The following is a 20011-nucleotide window of genomic DNA, read 5'->3' as shown; positions in this document are numbered from 1 at the left end:
GGTTCTAAGTAGTTCTCAACTTTGGACCTCAAGAGTGGGGATTGGCAGGTGGAGATGGACAAGGCAGGGAATGAGAAAACATTTTCTAAAGAGAAGGGACTATATGTTCACTGGAATGCCGTTTGGTTTGTGTAATACCCCTGCTACCTTTGAATGATTGATGGAGCATGTGCTGGGTGGCATGCCATGGCAATCATGCCTGGTGTACCTGGATGGCATCTTGGTACATGCTAAAATATTTCCCTAGGCCAAAGCTAATTTGGACCAGGTGTTTGGGCACCCCAGACAGGCAGGGTTGAAGTTGAGTCCAGGGAAATGTCACGAGATCTTGGCCACGACGGGGTGAAAACCGACCCTGGGAAAATAGAGGAGTGGGCCGTACCTTGTAACATCAAAGCTGTGCGGGGTTTTTGGTGCTCTGCTCCTACTACCGGCACTTTGTGGAAAAATGTGCAGAGATAACCAAGCTCCTTCATCGGCTTACGGAGAAGAGCACGAGGTTTAATGGGACACAGGAGTGCAACAATGCCTTCTTCAAACTAAAGGGGTGTTTGACATCCACACCCGTTTTTAACTTACCCCAAGGACAAGATGTTTACCCTGGACATGGATTCAAGCCAGGAAGGACTGGGTGCAGTCTTGTTTCAGATGCAGGGGAGCATGGAAAAAGTGATCACGTATTACAGTCAGGCCATGAGTCGGTTGAACGAAGTTATAGCATCACTCGTAAAGACTTTTTGGCCATGCTGTCTGCTGACCTTTCCACCCATACTAGTTGCCAACAACACACACATTATTATTATTTCACATGTAGCCTGTGGCTGCTGGTTGTGTCATTGCAGGAAGCACAGCTGTGCCACTGATGCAATGCCCCCTCTTTACAGTAAGCAGTTACACTTTTGCCAGCCTTGGAAGGATTGCGGGCTGAGTCAACCCACTTGATGTTACTCAACAGCACAACAGGGGCTCAAACAAAGACCCTAAGAACTTAAGCTAGCCACCTTAACCGTGAAGGCAACAACAGGCTTCATGTAACACACAATATCTCAATAGACACGATCTTCAAGCCACCAACTACAACTGCAATAACAAAAATCAGGCATGATCATCTGCCCTGTGGTCCTTAATTAAATGTCCATTAAATTTCGTCCGAATCTGTCCACAACTTTTTGAGATATCGTTTTTGGCACTTTCTCTCAATGCTGAAAAATCACTTTTAAAATCCCAGTATCTGGATCCAAATTTGGATCTTCACCAAAATCAAATCAATTCTTGTTGCACACCGAACCTGTCCACCAAATTCTGTTAGACTATGTCCACAACCTTTTGAGATATCCTGCAGACAGACAGAGACAGAGAGAGAGAGAGAGACAAACACAGACAGACAGATACAGACAAACAGAGATAGACAGGGGTGAAAACATAACCTCCGCCCACCTTTGGTGGCGGAGGTAATAATGCAAACCACATAAAAACATAAATAAGGCCGCCTAGAGGGTCAACATGACAACAATAGTATCAGCAACATGAGAGCTTTCTGGAGTACCTGAGGCACAAGAACTTCAAGACAAAGCAGAACAGGAAGGGCACTTTCTGGCGGAAGCAGATCGAGAGCCTCCCGGCAGCCCCGCAGGGCGCTGGCTGCGAATAATGGCAAAATCCTCCTCTGGCCGTCATTGTCCAAACATCCACAGCATTTGAGAATGTAACTCACACATGTCCACTGATGGTTAATAAAGTTGGCCGACATTCGGCCCCAATCTTTGAAACCGGTGGGTTCACGCCATCTAAACACAAGGAAAAAAGAAAAGAAAAAACACGTGGTGCATGACAAATTACAAATAGGCCATGGGCCCACTTGGATAATAGGGCTTATATTTTAGGTTGTGTTGTGCAGCAAAGGGCGGGGGGGGGGGGGATTGTTTCAGGTTATACATTGGTTCAAATCATCATTGGAAATTGTAATCTACTTGTTCTTTTTCATTACTGTTGTAATTCTGAGTGAAAATGTAATAAAAAGACAGAATGTACAATGATGGTATATTTATGCGATAACTGCAGCACATTATGAGACATTACTCATTCAAATACAGTTGTTCAGCTTTAAAATGTGATATGAGGGAAGTAATTAACGAGTAATAAATAAATAAATAAAAAGGATAATATTTCATGATGTTCAAATCATTTGCAGGCCAATTAAATGGGCAGAGCCAAGGAATGTGGGGGTGGGGGTTGAAATGATTGGAATGTACCGAACAACATACGAGCCCAATGTACACAGGTTTATCACTATGACCATTTTAACAAGGTCTTCAGATGCTTTTTACAGCGCGGCGACATCGCGCTGTTATATAATTGGCCATTCTGTCCTGTGTCTTCTGTCACACTTATTGTTGGGTGTGATGTGGGCGGAGATTACCGGGTGGTTTGTGGGCGGAGATTGCCGGGTGAATTGTGGGCGGAGATTACCGGGTGGTTTGTGGGCGGAGATTGCCGGGTGAATTGTGGGCGGAGATTGCCGGGTGGATTGTGGGCGGAGATTACCGGGTGGATTGTGGGCGGAGATTACCGGATGGATTGTGGGCGGAGATTGCCGGGTGGATTGCGGGCGGAGATTGCCGGTTGGATTGCGGCGGAGATTGCCGGGTTGATTGTGGGCGGAGATTACCGGGTGGATTGTGGGCGGAGATTACCGGGTGGATTGTGGGCGGAGATTGCCGGGTGGATTGCGGGCGGAGATTGCCGGGTGGATTGTGGGCAGAGATTACCGGGTGGATTGTGGGCGGAGATTACCGGATGGATTGCGGGCGGAGATTGCCGGGTTGATTGTGGGCGGAGATTGCCGGGTTGATTGTGGGCGGAGATTACCGGGTGGATTGTGGGCGGAGATTGCCGGGTGGATTGCGGGCGGAGATTGCCGGGTGGATTGCGGGCGGAGATTGCCGGGTGGATTGTGGGCAGAGATTACCGGGTGGATTGTGGGCGGAGATTACCGGATGGATTGCGGGCGGAGATTGCCGGTTGGATTGCGGCGGAGATTGCCGGGTTGATTGTGGGCGGGGTTAATGCAGAAGAGCGACGTTTTTTGTGCTGAATCGTTTTCTGTGTGAAGCCGGAAGTTGATTTTCTGAGCAGGAAGTGATAATCTTCCTGATCCGTCAGTTGTTGACGCGCAGCGTTGTAACTCTCGTTCTTCATTGTTTTTCACCAGAAGTGTTTTTAAAACTTGTTGTGGAGGTGATTTCTTCCTCATTTTTTGGTGACAGAAGTGGTTGTTACAGCGCGGCGACATCGCGCTGTTATACAATTGGCTATTCTGTCCTGTGTCTTCTGTCACACTTATGGCCTCGCACGTCCCTTTGATCTGAGGGCTATAAATAGAAATTTGTCCAACGTCACAACTCTTCCCATCATGCATGCTAAGTCACCGAGCCTACATTTAAATTTTATAACTGCAAAATTGTTTCATCATTCTTAACCTAGACTTTTACTGCCCAAAGCCGTGCGATATTGAAGTATTCGCTTCTTGTTATTGCTGTGTCAGACACTCATTCCATGAGTATTGTCTGCAGATCTTTTAAAATGGGTACCATGTACGTACGTACATACATTGTTTAAAGTACATTAACAGAGAAGGAACCAAAACACTTTATTTTAAACATTTTAATCCGTATGCATGTTAGGGTTAGGGTTGCAGACTTTGCCTTTCCAGACAGAGATTAAAGGCTTAAGTACCATAGGGATGCCTCCTAGTTTGGAGGTGATGTGTTGGTATAATTTATATACATGATGTCAGCGTCATGTCATAGAGTCAGAGTGCTTCTTTGGTGAACCTTGGTTGAGTGAACCCACCTGGTGTTATTTAACGGTGTCACAGGTGCTCAAACTCAACACCCTAAGAACTAAAGGAGGCCACCTTAACCGTTCAGCCAACACCATGCTTTTGCAATCACAGCTGCAAAGACGTTCACAAATAGTACACACATGAGAATCCCAATGACACACACCCTCAGCTGCCGGACCTATTTCATCGCTTATTGGCGAATCATCAGCAACGGCGCAGACAGAAATACATAACAACGAGGCTCCCAAGCATGTACATGTGCATATGTCGAAAGCAGTCAATATATAAATAATAAAGACACACCCACATCTCTCACATGTGAATGGAGGGAATAACCAATTGGCTCTCACCTAATAAATTAAACCCAGGTCGCTAGGATTATATTAATAAATCGACTCCTCCCATGCTCTTCGAGCCTGCGCTGCCGCTGATGATTTGGCAATAAGCAATGAAACCGGTCCGGCAGCTGAGGGGGGGTGTAGTATTGGGATTCTCATGTGTGTACCATTTATGAATTTCTTGACAGTTGTGGAGGAACTCTGCGAAGGGTTTGAAACAGCAAAGGGCTTACCTTGGGTAGCCTTTCTTGGTTGCTATATGCAGCTTCTTCAGTGAGAAGAGCCTCGGAGGAGTCAATTTATTCGTATAATCCTAACCACTTAGGTTTACTTAATAAGGTGAGAGCAAATTATTCCCTCCATTCACAAGTGACGGATGTGGGTGGGTCTTGTCTTTATCATTGTGTATATATCTATCGATATATTGAGAAATAAAATCCTGGGGGGGGGGGTCTGCCAGGCAAGCATGTATGACGTCAGCCATTATAAAGCTTGCAGAGTTCGTGTGAGAAATTTCTGAGGATATCTCGAAAAGTCCATCGCTCAACGGGCTGTCACCGTGTAAGTGATGAGGTCCTTGGGCTTGAGTTCCAGGTTGAGTCAGAATGTTTTTCACACGAGCCCCACGCAGGACATTATTCCTGTTTATTAAATTTATACAACAAGACTCATTCACATCTCTCACCTGAAATGGGAAGGAATAACCAATCAGTTCTGACCGAATCAATTAACCCAGGTTGCTAGGATCATAAATAAATCAACTCCTTCAATGCTCTTCCAGTCAAAGAAAGCCACAAAAGGCAATCATGAAAACACACACACACACACACACGCACGCACGCACGCACGCACGCACGCACGCACGCACGCACGCACGCACGCACGCACGCACGCACACACACCGTTCCATTCACAATCTGGCAAGATTCTGTCATCTCGAGAAATGTGACAGATAGACAAACCAACAAGCATGTTATTATATCGAGGAACGAGGACTTGAACCTGGGCTCCCCACATCATGAGCTATTGGTTCAGATGGAAATGCTAACAGACCAACTCATTACTTTGGTTTCCAATCATAAATAACAAAATAAATCTCAGACTCCTCCATATAAACCAAGCAAGCCAGAATACACATTCCTTAAATAATATCTCCAATAACCTATGGCCCAGATAATTCATCACAAGCGATTTCAGTGTGTTCAAATCTGTTGGCCTGTGTCCTGGGAATTGTGCTCGTTTGTTTGCCCAGACACTTTTGCAGACAACTGGGGAGATCACGCAATTTTGACTAAAATGACTGTAAAGTATTGTGGGACAACAACAAAAAAGAAGTTGGATGCCAAGTTGCCAAGGAGAATCAGCATTATTCATGTCATCAAAGTACATTTGTTATAATATAATTTCAATTGGTGAAATTAACACATGTGCTGTTGATTCAGGTAGGCTAATGAAACAAAGAGTTGTTGTTTTGGGCATTAACCCTTCGCCGGAACAAAAAGAGCCTTGTTATGATATAAACCGATTCCTAGTCAAGATTATCCTCACAACAAATCATGAGTCCAAAGTGAAAATTGGGAAAACGATATTCATTTAGATTTACTGGCACCACACAGTAGCCACAGTGTCGAGCTGTTCCACCTTGCCCAAAATAATGGCCAATCAGAGAAGTGACTAAGGTGGCACGACTTCTGTTTTGTTGCATCAGTGGCACTCATCGATCAGAAAAGGAAACTCATCGAACTTTCTCCAAAGGAAATTTTGCAAATAAATCTTCACCTGAAGAGAGATGTGTGTACGAACTCCCCAATGACGTCCTCTTTTCACAAAACGAACAGGTAAAGATGATATCAAGGAATACGGGAGTTTAATGCCCCGTAAATATTAGCTATTTCATAGGAACTAAATAGTTTAAAATTAATATCAGATAAATCTGACCCTCCATTAAAATGAGATTGTTTTGTGGGAGATTACGTCATATGGATAAACCAGACAAAAGAGCACAACAGCAATGCGAGGCCATTGTTGCATTTTACATGTTAAAGAGAGACGCATAACAAGCTTTGGAAAAATGAACAAAATGTCAAGTGGATTTCTTTCCCAATTAAGAGTGATAACAAACACAGCAAGGCCATACAAGGTTAGAATGGATATATTTAATTCATTTGATGTACTGACAGCTCATTAACAGTGCAAAATGTGGAGGAGGAGGGGTCATGGTGGGGGAGATTGTGAGGGATGGTGTAAGAGGTGGATGGGGGTGGGGGTTATCGGGGTGGTGGTTGCCGAGGTATCGTTAAGGATAGGAAAGAGAAAGGTGTGACGTTAGTGTGACATCGTTGACTTTTAAAAAGAGAAAGGAAAGATGAAGAGCGAAAAAGACAGGCGTTGAGAGCATGAGAGGGGGTCAGAGTGCACAGTGGGAATTGAACAAGTCGTGTGGGGAAATATCGATTGTACTAAACGTGTGAGAAATGGTGTCAAAATGCAATTGAAACAAGACAAGCGAAGGTTCGACTGAACAGTTTCTGGCAACCCTGAACTGATTCAGCAACTGGAGAGGATGGCGTCAGCTCACGTGTTCGAAATACCTGCTCTGCTGCTCTTTTGGTTTGCATACATAATCAAGGCTCATGGAAGAGCTAATACACTGAATGGATTAAGACGCAAAAGGAACAATAGAGAGGGGGAGGGGGAGCATCGACAGCAGGATTGAATGACAGAATAGAGGGGGACTTGAACAAACAATGTGTGTGGGGAGGAATGGGGGGCAGGAGAGGGATACATGGGGTGGACAAGATAGATACAGAAGGAAAACTGGAAATTCGTGAGGAGGAGGGATTGGGGTGGGTTTTGTGGAGGGGGGTGGGGTTTATGAGGATAGAGAGGATCATGGTTTTGGATTGGGGACGATTTGAGATGGTGGTGAACAACTGTCTTGAAGACCTGGAGGGAATGAGATTGAATACATTGTGAAAGTTGGTTCCACAGGCAGGCCAAAATGAGGAAGGAATGAGTGGAGGTCAGCAGGGATCCCAGATTTAGGTTGTTTCACCAGAGGGGGGTTGATGATGGACTGTGTGACTTGTAGAAATTGGGGGGAGGAGGGGGGGGGACAAAGCACAGAAAGAGCAGAGGGTGCAAGATCAGAAAGGAGGCAGTAGAATAGACACCACCAACCTGTCTGCGAAGTCAAAGTGACAGACATACAGATTCAGCTTCATTGCGGAAGATTCCAATAATCTTGAAGACTTTTGTTTCTATGGCTTGGAGGGGAGCAAGATGTGAGCCATGGCTTCAAGACAGTTGTTCATCACCATCTCAGATCATCCCCCATACAAAACCATGATCGTTTCGAACCCATGAACCTCCATCCCACCTGACCCCAAAGCCCACTTCTTTCCAAGTTTCCAGTTTTGTCTTTCTGAGAGTTTATTTCTGTTTCCATCAATCACCCACCGTGTTCTCCTCACCCTCATTCTTTCTCACATCCCATATTTGTCCAAGTTTCCCTCTATTTTTATGCTCAACCATGCTGTTGGTGTGTTCTCCCCCACCCCCCTCTTTGTATTGTTCATTTTGTTGAGTGTCGTGTATGTGCGGAGCGTGTACTGTATGGGCGGAGCCCCGAGTCACGGTTGGTGGTGGTCACGTGGTTGTGGCTTCATATGTCACGACTCGCCCACTAGGGGCTTGACTCGCCCACTAGGGGCTTGTAGCACCAGTAGCGTCAGAAGCAGCATGTGCTGTCATTAGCAGTATCCTGTAGGTCGTGTGCCTGTAGAGTGCATCGAGTACGTAATAAAGCGGGAGTTACGGGCATCGTACGTCCACCCTCTCGCTTGAGGCAATAAAGCAGAGTTGTGCTATCCTCCGGCTCGTGTCTGCCTGCTCGCACCTCTGCCACGACATTACACTGTTACCTCCTGATCCGTTCTCTGCTCAAGCTCCTCAACGAGCCTCGACATTGTATTACAAAAACAAACAAAAACAGAGATTTCTCCAAACTAATTGCAATGAGTTTGATGCGACGAAATATCTGAAGTATATGTGAAAATGATTTGAAGGCACGAAACACAGCATCGGTCATTCATGAATTTCTTTGGATAAAGGTTACCATTTTATTCGAAAAGAACATCCATTTAGTGATGTCAGATCAGGTCAGGTATGGGAGCATTCACCAGAAAAACGCGACGCTGTGTCCACTTTCCACCGGTACTCCAGGACCCTCCGTCTGGCCATCCCCCAGGCAAAAGCCTGACCTATCCCTATCTCCTTGAGATTCTGATCAACGTGCTGCAACCAGGAGGGATGGGATTAGCCCATTTGCCTCCTCTACTTACAAGGCACCCTCGCTGAGAAAATCTGGTGAGCTGGATCAGCGTCAAGAAAATGTGCCACATGTCCATACAGCCAAAGCTGACGCTAACAGACGATGCAGGTAACAAATCTCACTTGCGTCCCTCAGCAACCGCTCGTTGGACAAAAAGTCCGCCAGCGACAGCCAAGGATTCTCTGAAGAGATCTAGTACCAAAGGAATTAAGTCTCTGTCTCAGATCTCTGGTCAGAGTCCAAGTCTCACATCCACAGAGCAAGACTGGAAGCACCAAGGACCTGAAGACTTGGACTTTCGTCGTCCTACACAGGTTCCGACAGTGCCACACCCCATGATCCAGTGAATCAATGACTCACCAGGCCCGACCCAGCCAGACGTCTGTTGACCTCTGGCTCACAGCCAGCAGACATGAATATCATTGCCAAGGAAAGTGAATCTCTCCATGACCTCAACATCCTCACCACAAACGGGTACAGACAAGATAGCAGCATCAAAGATGTCAACGAAAGCCTGGATCTTAGTTTTGATACAGGAAATGCGTAATCCCAGCAGCTCCTACTCCTCATTCAGCACGTCGAGAGCCCCCAAAATGATATCCTGAGTCTCTGCAAAGAGGACTGCATCATTTGCAAAATCAAGGTCAGAGAGCCTGACATTCCCAAATTATGCACCACAGCTTGACTTCTCTAACATCCTCCCCAGAATCCAGTCCATACAATTACTGAAAAGTGTGGGGGCCAGTACACACCCTTGAGGAACTCCAGTAACAACTGGAAATAAGTCGGAAATGGTATCACCACATCTCACAGCACTCTTAGTACCAGAGTATCGTCAGACAACAGATTGATCAGATTTGGTGGCAACCCACGAAGACCAAAAATCCTCAAGAGGGCATCCCGATTCACTGAATCAAACGTTTTACAGAGATAAACATAGGCTGCAAGCTGCCACTGCGTTTGGTCTCTCATCCGAGTTCGGTGAGGACCCGAAGAGCAAGGATACGGTCAATCGTTGACCTCTTTGGTGTAAAGTCTGACTGCTCTGGACACTGGTGCTCAAGCAGATGGTGGCGAACCCTATCAATAATTATACGAGCAACGACCTTGCCCAGCACATAGAGCAGCGTCACCCCCCGGTAGTTGTTGCAGTCCTGGCGATCACCCTTTCCTTTGCAGAGAGGGACAACAAGGCCGCTCTTCCAGTCAGTTGGGATGATGCCTGTGTTCCAGGCAGAGCACAGAACTGCATGCAACAACACGAGTTCAGCATGGATGCCACAGATCCCAGGAGCTTTGTTCCATTTCAATCGGTTCACCGCAGCCTGTTTCCACAAACCAAGGTGGACTACAGTTGAATGGAGAGTCAACAATAGGGATTGTAACACCCCTGATATCCAACTCGACAGCTCGTGGATCAGCCTGGTACAGCCGCTCAAAGTAACCGGCCTAGGGGGCCTTCACTGCAGACTCCTCTGTCAAGACCCCCATCACCTTCTGCTCTAAACACAGTGCACAGAGGGACAGGCTTGGAGGAACGCAATGCGTGAATTCTCCTGGAAGCAGGACAATCACTTGACCACAGGTGATGCTCTACTCCCTCACAGATTCCTCGCACATAGGCCGCCTTGTCCGCCGTTAGTGCACGTACAGTTTTATGCCTCAGCTCCCTGAACAGCTCAGCTCTGCGACTCTGGTCAATGGTATCCAGTGTACCTTGAGACAATATTCTTCTTCACCCTCCAGTGAGTTCCAAGACAATTGCCTGCAACATCAAGGACGGTGGTCCTGAAGGGACTCCACAACTCTTCAGGATCCCCCAAAGCACCCAGACCCCCCAAATCTCCACTTAGCCTGTTTGCAAACTCCTCAGCTACCCTCCCATCCTTGAGCTTGCCAATATCCAGCCGAGGCTGCGATGGTACCATTCTCCCGGATTTAAGGTGCAGCTTCAGAGTTGCGACAACAAGCCGGTGGTCAGTATTGAGGAACTGAATACTCTGGTAGATCCTGCAGTTCTGGGTCATCCTTCAGCGACCATCAACGAGAACATGGTCATTCTCCTTTGCCACACCACTAGCACTGGTATACCAAGTCCAGCGATGAGCTTGTGGTCGCTGAAACCTTGAACTAGCCATCCAAAGTCCTTGAGGTCTTGCAAAGTCAAGGAACTTTGTGCTATTCAGGTTCACATTTCCAGACTCATGGGGACCAACTCATGTCTCATAACCATCATTATCAGTTCCAGTTGATGTATCGAAACCTCCCAAGACGAGAACAGTATCTCGCCTGGCGCACTGACCAACTACAGACTCGAGCGTGGCATAGAGTGCATCCTTCACGTTGAGATCACTCGCCTCAGCCGGAGTATATTCAGAGACCAGGGAAATGACACCCGAAAAGTGATAAATCCTTTGTCTCATAATACGCTCATTGACTGAAGTTACCTCAATTATCATTGGAGTCAGCTCCAACAACCCCTTGAGCATGGTAACCATCAGAGCGACCAGTTCAATAGTTGGTGTACCCACCTGCCATGATCTCGCCACTATCTGGTCTCCGAACCTCAGAGTGCTGCAATACCGATGTCCAAATGCTTGAGCTCAGATGATAAAGGAGACAGGTAATCAACCTTTCTTTGGGATAGGACATTCCAGGCACCCACTCGGAGGGACCGCCTCAGGTTAACCCAAGGAGACTGCCGTCTGGTGGACAACACCTCAGCATCACCCCGACACACACTACTGCAATCTGACGCAGGAAGTTTACCCCGTGGCTTTCCTCCTATAATCAAAGAGTGGGGGTCCTGAAGACTTTTCTCCAATCCCATCATCAGGTGAGCTGCCCTCCAAAGGGTAGCTGCACAGGAAGTACTTCCACAGAGTGGGTTTTTAGTTGGTTTTGTGGAGTGAAGGGTTTTATGGTGGCCGGAGTACAAATCCTGCCACCAATCTCCTAAAAAAACAAAAAGGAAACCTAACTGCAGAAGAACGTCCACAGACACAGATGGGTACTAGAAATGGATGGCCGTTGGCTCACAAGGAGCTCCTCCGCCCTTAGACATCAAGACAAAACACTTAATGCCTCCCTCCGAGAACCATAATAAGTACTTCCACAAACGTAAAATGGCAAGAAGCATTCATGAAAGCATGTCAAGCATACCTGTCTGTGTCAGACCTGGAAGGCCTCAAAAGCGTGCAGTTGAAAGGAGCCTTTTCAAAAACACCAGTCAAATCCTGCATCTCATTCAGGCTGCCGAGTCGAAGGGAGGGAAAAGCGATAGCTGTCTGGCACACCCAAGCTAGTGCAGCCATGGCAGAGGCCTCCTCCAAGGGAGAGATGTCATTTGGACTCTAAACAGCCGAGGTGGTGGTTGTGAGAATGAGAACGACAAAATCACCGTGAAGCAAAAGCAACACTGTACGAGTCATCACGAGCAATATGTGAGCATTTGCTTACAGAACTGGATTTGGTTGCATCATTTAAAACCTGCCATGACACTGAAATGATCGTGGATGAAATCACTATTTAGGAACACGTCTTAAGCTCATGTAAACACACATAATATATCATCATCGTCCATGTACCATAATTTCCGGTGTACAAACCACACTTTTTTATCGGCAAAAAAGGTAAAAGTTGGGGGTGCGGTTAATGCATGGGTATACAACAAAAAAGAAAATAAAAAAAATGTCTTAAACCGATCAATGCTGAATTTCAATTACATCCCAAATGAAAACTTTTGTCGCAGTCGGAACTGCTGTTAAGCTCAATTCCGACATTTAAATGTTGAAAATCTGTTCAGGTTGAGAGAGTTTGTAGAGTTTTATTAAGTGTGCAGAAATTAAATAAATCATGCTCAGAAACACACACAAACACCGAGAGCTAAGGGGTGTGGCTTATATATATATATATATATATATATATATATATATATATATATATATATATATATATATATATATATATATATATATATATATATATATATATATATATATAGAGCCTCATGGCTCTGAAAACGCCATTAAACACAAAAGAAGAAGAACACCTGGTCTCACATCAAAAGAAGAATGATTCACAACAGCTCGAGTCTAATAATGGAGCACCAACCTCAAATAAGTTTGTGTGCAAGCTTCCCTCGTATGTCCTGCTGAAGAGGAAGACACTGCTCAAAGACAAGTTTCCAGCCGGCGTCATTGTTCGTGTGCAGCAGAACGGATGGAGAGACGAGGGACTGGTCGTGATGACTGTTTTTACATGCATCATTTTCAACATGAACATCCGAAGCAGGCAGAATTAATCCTCCGAGCTTGTTCCATACATGCTGACGCTATGGTAACAAATGCTGGATAGTGGGGCGTGGTTTAAAACTAGGAACAACCAATCAACCCCGAATACTTTTCTCTACGAGGGCAGGAAATGGATTTAAAATGAAGGAGAAGAATCTCATGAGAGTGAGGTGCCATGTGGGACGGTGAAGCTTTAAGAAGTACCCGTGCTGCTCGGTTCTTATGGCTTTCTTTGGTTCTCTTCGTTTTCCCTCGTTTCTATTAGCGGTTCCAAACTTGCTTCCCGCAGATTACTCACATCGACCAGACAAACTTTCTTACGTCGCAGGAATTTGTATTCGACCCAGGTTTCGATGAACATTACCTGCATCTCAGTTGAACCACTCCAGATGAACTTTCCTATTTCCCAGACTTGGTATTTCCATCAGTTGAAAAACAAATCAACATTGTGACGCGTTTCCCACTGGGATTTTCAATCCGGATTCCGAGAAGCATTGGCCACATGTATCTTGGTTGAACTTTCACCATTAGTCCTATCTGAGTTGGCTAAGTATTATGGAGACTGGGAGACTGTCGGTGGTCATCCAACCACCGTATGACCCACGTGAGTGGAAATTCACAAACATATAATTTGTACAGACTGGTCCAGAACTGGGTGCGCATGGTCTGGAGTAGTAGGCTGGATGGCAGTCTCTCCCATCGATGGAGCATGTTCGTCCTGGATGTGTTCCGTTGTCACAAGACCAACGACACCAAAGGGCTGCTCCATCGGACCAACACCGATCTCGTTATCATCCCAGGCAGGATGACATCACTCCTCCAGCCCCTCGATGTGTCAATCAACAAGCCATTCAAGGACGGGCTACGTCGCTGCTGGTCCGACTGGATAATTAGTGTGGAGAAAACTTACACCAAGAGCGGGAAGATGAGAAAAGTCAACCTTCCGATGATCTGTGGCTGGATCATCAAGGTGTGGGAGGAGATGCAGTCGGACATAATCAAGCAAGCATTTCTGAAATGCTGCATCTCCAACAACATGGATGGCACAGAGGACGACGGGAGGAGGAGGCTGCAAATAATGGTGACAGCGACATGGACTTGCGCTCCTGTGATTCGGACAAGGAGTTACGTGGCGTCTTCGACGAGGAAAGCCTTGACGAGGATTTTCCTTCGGGTTTTGCTGAAAAGCTTCATCAAACCCAAGCGGCCCTTTCAGGGCCACAAATCCACAATAAATAAGTATGACACCGGTATGAATCCATTTTCTCGAAAAAAAATCCTCTTAAAATATGTTTAAAAAATAAGAAATAAAAATAAAAACTTCTTGGTATCCTCTCCTCTCTCTTCAACTTCTTGAAAATGAGAATAAGACTGTTCAACAAAATTAAGGGGATATGGGAGTAAGCATGTCAATACCTCCATCACTTTGTTCCGAACAAAGTTAATGTACAAACATGTTTAGATATAGGGACAGAAAATAAAATGATCAATACATTCATTTTTTTGAGGGTGAAAAACATGGGTGTGGTTAATACACGGCCACGGTTTATACACCGGAAAAATATGGTATATTGTATACTTCATGGAAACATGACTGAGGGCTTTTATCCACAATTACAGATCCAGATAGAACACCCTCTCATGACTGAAACGATCATCCGGGCCCATCCCGATCAGAGATATGAAAGGTAAAAAGGATGTCATACACCATCGTGCATGTGGCGCAGATTTGCGAGGGATAATGACACGAGGCGAGAAACAAATGCAATGACCCTTGCAGCACCGTGGCAGGTATTCAGCACCAACTTGACAATCTCCCCGAGAAGGTCCAGGTAGAAGTTGACACGATTCAGACTTTTCTCCTAAGTGGACAACAAGATGTGTTTTGTTCAATCAATGAACTCCTTTAACAGATGCATGGGGTCTACATAGAACACAGGCAACATTGAATTAACTTCATAAAGGATGTCATTTAAACAAAATCTCATTATTCATGGCACTGGCGTAAAATTATCAACATTTGGATTCAGAAATGATCACAGTATTGAAAATATACCAATTATAGGGAGACGTCTCGTGCCTATAGAAGAGGTGGTGCAATCATGCACCCGGTTGAGAGCAGAAATCATCACAATGAGAGTTTTGAAATGAATCTAAAATAAAGACCTATTAACGAGCACAACAAACATTTGCTTTGTATCCTTCACGTCCTGGATATACCATCTAATAAAGAAATGTCATTTTCTGTGTGTGTGTTGTATAACAAGTTATACTGGCAGTGGCATAGTGTGTGTGTATGTGTGTGTGTGTGTGTGTGTGTGTGTGTGTGTGTGTGTGTGTGTGTGTGTGTGTATGTAGGTGTGTAGGTGTGTAGGTGTGTAGGTGTGTAGGTGTGTGTTTGTGTGTAACACTAATCATGTTAAAACTACTGGGCCAATTGCCACCAAACTTAGCGCATGGACCAAGTTACAGTATACCTAGTGGTGAATATGGTCTACTCGGTTTCATCTGTAGTCGCGGGGGTTCGGGAGGGAAGATTGACAAAAATTGTCGCTGTAAATGTGTATCATGTAGCACCACCTGGTGGTGGTGACAGAGGATGTTACAAGTCAGCTGTGGAAATAACTTGCATTTTTATACTGTACACGTCCACAGAATGGGAAGCCCCAAAGCCAACCTCCACTAATCAGGAGAGGGAGGGGAAGGGATGGGGTGGGATTCTGGAGGGAGGGGCGGGATGGGATGGAGGAGGGAGCAGAAGGGGTGGGAGAAGGGCCCCGTTGTTGCCCGATGATGCCAGGCACCCCTGCTAGTGGAAAATAAGAAAGAAACAAAAACAGAGTGAACTCCACATCATGTGCCAATGAACAAAGGCAGCATTCAAAAGGCTCACGAACCAAACCATACAAGGCATGCATGTTTTCAAGTACAGCCTTTCCTTTAATGGGACCAGGCCACAGCTACCTATTCTCAGCCATAGTTAAGGCCAAACAGAGGGTGTGGGCATTGTGGATGGCTCGGCAGTGGCGTACACTTGCTCACAGTAGTACCTTACAACAAGGGATTTCTTTTGAAAGTTATACCCATTTGCCACCTTCAAAAGAGGTGCTGAATTGAAAAACGATGCTCAATAATCACATGACAAATAAGACCCATGAAGCACTCAACACACCTAGAATTTGGCCAATGGATGACTCGGCAGGATGAGAATCAGGAGGTTAAGGAGAAATCTGAGGCCCAAACTAAATGCGATTCTTTCTATCATACAAGACATACAACTACTGACTCTTTCTTCCCCACAAAACAAGTAACGTTGCACAATGATGATAAACCATGGATGACCACATTTATCAAAAGTCTCATCAAAAAGGGTCAAAAGCTTTTCAGTCAGAGAAATGAGCAATGGAAGAAAGTGAGGAACAGAATTTCTAAATTGATTGTGAAGGCCAAACAACATTTCGATCATGATAGAGTTCAAAAGCAAAAATCTTCAAACCCAGCACAGTGGTACCAACAAATGCAGATCATGACTACCAGAGTTGGTTTCAACCCTACCATTGAAACACCCCATGTCGACCTAGATGACCAAGCAATAGCCAACTGCGTCAACGACCACTTTGTTGAAATTGCGAAGGATGTTACTCTTTTAGATTACTCAACACCAGAGGCATACTTACCAGCCCCATTCCCATGTCCAGAAATAAAGGAACATCAAGTCTACAAAGTCCTACAGTACATCAATCGCAATATATCTTCTGGTCCTGACGGAATCCTAGCCCGTTTGATTCGAGAATTTGCTTGTGAATTTAGTGCCTCATTGACAGATATCTTAAATTAGCCTGGTGTTGGCGCAGTGGTTAGGGCAGCGGCTTGGGATCCAAAAGGTCCTGAGTTCAAGCCCCGTTCGGCCACTGAATTAATACACCAGGTGGTTGACTCAGCCTGTCATCCTTCCGAGGTCGGCGAAATGAGTACCAGTGTACTGGGCCGGTGTATACCCCGGTTAAAATAGGTGTACCATATCCCTGTGTCGTAAGAGACGACCAGGGTTGCGTCAGGAAGGGCATCCGGCGTAAAACATGTGCCAAATCACTATGTGGATCATACGGATGATCCGCTGTGGCGACCCCGAACGGGAGCAGCCGAAAGAAGAAGAAGAAGACATGTGGAATAGTGCAAGTGGTTTAACCACTGACCCCTGCCGAAGGGAGGTTGTTTTGCAGGTGGGAAACGATGCTTTTTCTAATGGTGAGCAGTGATGTATGTTAACAAATTACCATTTCTACATCTCCTGTTAATATTTTTGGCTTTTGATTTCGCGGGTACATGATACATGAACCAATATATTTTCATGCACAAAAAAGTGTTTGGAGAAAAATGAAAAATGTAAAGAGTAACAGGATATTCCATACACCGTGTCGGTAACTCCAAGATTTCAGTTACTCCATTCATTCCCCTGTACCCCGACTTGTGAATGGTCTCTCTGCATCTGTCAAATTCACTCTTCCATGCAATTCCTCAAGAAGACTTAACGACGACCAGTTTGTATTCGGCTTCCGGGAACTGACAGGATAGCCTCGAGGTGTGCACACTTTTAGCTGTCTAGCCTGGGTTCGAATCTCGACCCAGCTACAAACTCTCATGGAGGTGTTCTGCATTCAGGGTGAGGCATCCATTGGAAGAACGTGAAGCTGGAGGAACCGTCTGACAGGACTAGCCATTGATGGATTGTGAAGATCCTACAGTGTCTTTTGCGAAGAGGAGGCGAGTTATGGCAAGAACCATGAAACTCTCCAAATGTTTATGTCAATCTTCAGTCGAACGTCACACTTCGCCAACCAGTTTGTAAAAGGACGGGCCAAAAACGTTCTCCTCAACTGACCACACAAGGTGAGACTTATTGGGGACATTTAGGTCGTAGACTTCGTATTCTGTTTCTGTCTATGACCCACTGAGGGTTTCTATCGGCCTTATGTATGGTATCAGCATTGTAAAATGACTGCTTTCAACAGTTTTTTTTATTTTTATTTTTACGACCGATGATATAATTACTGCTGCTGCAACTATGTTTCCCTCAGACATCATGGCTAACACCATGAGCCTGTCTGCCCCGAGTGCCCCTGTACCAGTCCTATTCCATGAGGCTGCTCGAGAAAATATACAAAAATAACTGCACTTGATGGAGCCGATACCTCAGCCAGGCTAAAGAGTTTACGTTTTGTATCCAACCAATAAGTCGGATCTGGATCCGGACCTGAACCAAAATCACAACAGCTTGTTTTTGTCACACACCTAAAATGTCCACCAAGTTTTGTAACAAATCATCCACAACGTTTTGAAATGTCATGCAGTGTATCATTTTTGGCCCAATCTCTCAATGGTGAAGAATCATTTTTAAAAAATTCTCGGATCCGGATTCGGATTTTCACCAAAATCAAATCAATTCTTCCTCGTCACACACCCAACTTGTCCACAAAGTTGTTCCGAATCTGTCCATAACTTTTTGAGATATCATGCTAAATATCGTTTTTGGTCCCATCTCTCAATAGTGAAGAATCACTTAAAGATTAAAAAAAAAAAATTATCTTATCAGGATCTGGATCTTTATCAAAACGTAATCAATTCTTCCTAGTCACACACCCAACCTGCCCACCAAGTTTCATCCGAATCCATCCATCCATTTTTTGAGATATCCTGCTCACAGACAGACAAGTAAACAAACAAGGGTGAAAACATAAGCTCCAGCCACCTTTGGCGGCGGTCACAAATTTAATGGAATACAGTTTTAACTTACAAATTAACAGACAAAACGGGGGAAATGGGAAAATACGCATGTCAAACTCACTTGGACCAAGTTGCTGTAAATATGTCCCAGAAGGAAATCGAGAAGTTCATCTATGCAGTTTTCAATGGTTGTCCTGAGCGCACTGCGTATCACATCACCTGGGTACAGGGTTAGAAATACAATCTCACCGAATGCCAGTAGGCAAAACGATACAAGCCAGCTCGATGCAATTGTGAAATTCAAACCCTCAAATTCATCGCACCTCTATTGCGCACCTTAATTCCACTCTTACCTTCCTTCATCGAAGGCCTGTGACACGGATGGATATTTTTTAAGTTTCCATTTCAGGTCAGATTGTATGATTTGTGATGTATGAAACAGTTTTTAACATTCCCTTTGTCCTTCATGCACCCGGATGATGATTATAAATAAGCGAAGAGAAGACACTTTGAAGATCCAATCCAAAGCATGCATGCAAGTGCACTGTGAATGTTAGATTGCTTACGAAATCACATCTCCATATTATGTCCACTGTGATGACAAAAAAGATAATTAAAAAACAAAAAAAATTATTGGGCAGCTTTTAAACGTCTCAACACAACACATTTGCTAGTGTTTGACGATGACAATCCATGACAAAAGATGTACTTATGGCCGATCATTATCAGGCCACACATGGCCGACCCCACTCAAAAATCGGGCATGCCCCCCTGCCTTGAGGACGACACAGACATCGTTACAAACTGTGGAGACAGCCCCTTCAATGAAGACCCATTTCAGATAATCATGTGCAAGAATATAAAAGGCTCAATTACTGTATCATCAAGCACGACAAATAGCGAGGATTCCACGTGCGCCGTGCAGAAACCTCGGGGGTGATGGAGCACGGAAAGGGCAGAGGTGCAAAACGAGAAAGCAATCGGTGGAAGACAGAGAGACCACCAACCTGTCTGTGGTGCGAAAGTGATAGGCCCACAGACTCAGCTTCATCACAGGAGATGCCAATGATGAAGATTAGGAATAGGATTGTGCCCAAAACGCTGTTGATACTCCAGCCTTGAGAGAGTGAGGAGATGAAGGGATTCCATTGAGAGCCACACACTGGTTCCAAGAGAAGCGGAAGTCAGTAAGCCATGTGTGGAAGTGGTTTTGGATGTCATAGGCAGAGAGTTTGGAGAATGAGGTAGGATGCCACAATGTAATGAATGCAAGAGTTATGTCTTGAGAGATGGCTTTGATCTCATGTCTGTGTTTGCGATCTGGCCTCGGGGGTAAATGGAGCATAGATTAGAATAGTTATTTTATAGTGAAGGTTATAGCATAATCATAATGTAATGGCGGTGATTCGAGCAATTCATTTTGTGATTTAAGCAAAAGAGATGGCGTCGAGCAATTCATTTTGTGTTGAAAATAAGATAA

At 45.1% G+C, this 20011-nt stretch overlaps 1 protein-coding gene across 7 annotated transcripts in view; it reads right to left on the bottom strand.

Annotated features, from left to right (window-relative positions):
* TARBP1 (tRNA guanosine 2 -O-methyltransferase TARBP1) overlaps positions 1-20011 on the bottom strand; it is a 252721-nt gene that overhangs the window by 163770 nt on the left and 68940 nt on the right. For all 7 annotated transcript variants that reach the window (XR_015059772.1, XR_015059771.1, XM_085887174.1 and 4 more), the window contains exons 14-17: positions 18653-18750; positions 14514-14669; positions 11678-11868; positions 1547-1787 (exon numbers count right to left, since the gene is read on the bottom strand). Coding sequence is in view for 5 of the 7 variants with exons in the window: in XM_085887174.1 (XP_085743300.1) it covers positions 1547-1787; positions 11678-11868; positions 14514-14669; positions 18653-18750 (686 nt within the window). In the remaining 2 variants the exon portion in view is untranslated. The remainder of the gene's footprint in view (positions 1-1546; positions 1788-11677; positions 11869-14513; positions 14670-18652; positions 18751-20011) is intronic.

The sequence above is a fragment of the Eptatretus burgeri genome, chromosome 7, assembly GCF_056783735.1.
Source record: "Eptatretus burgeri isolate ZD-2024b chromosome 7, Ebu_testis_v1, whole genome shotgun sequence".
Lineage (NCBI taxonomy): Eukaryota > Metazoa > Chordata > Myxini > Myxiniformes > Myxinidae > Eptatretus > Eptatretus burgeri.
Note: the sequence above shows the minus strand (reverse complement) of the source record. Positions and strands in the feature narration are given on the sequence as shown.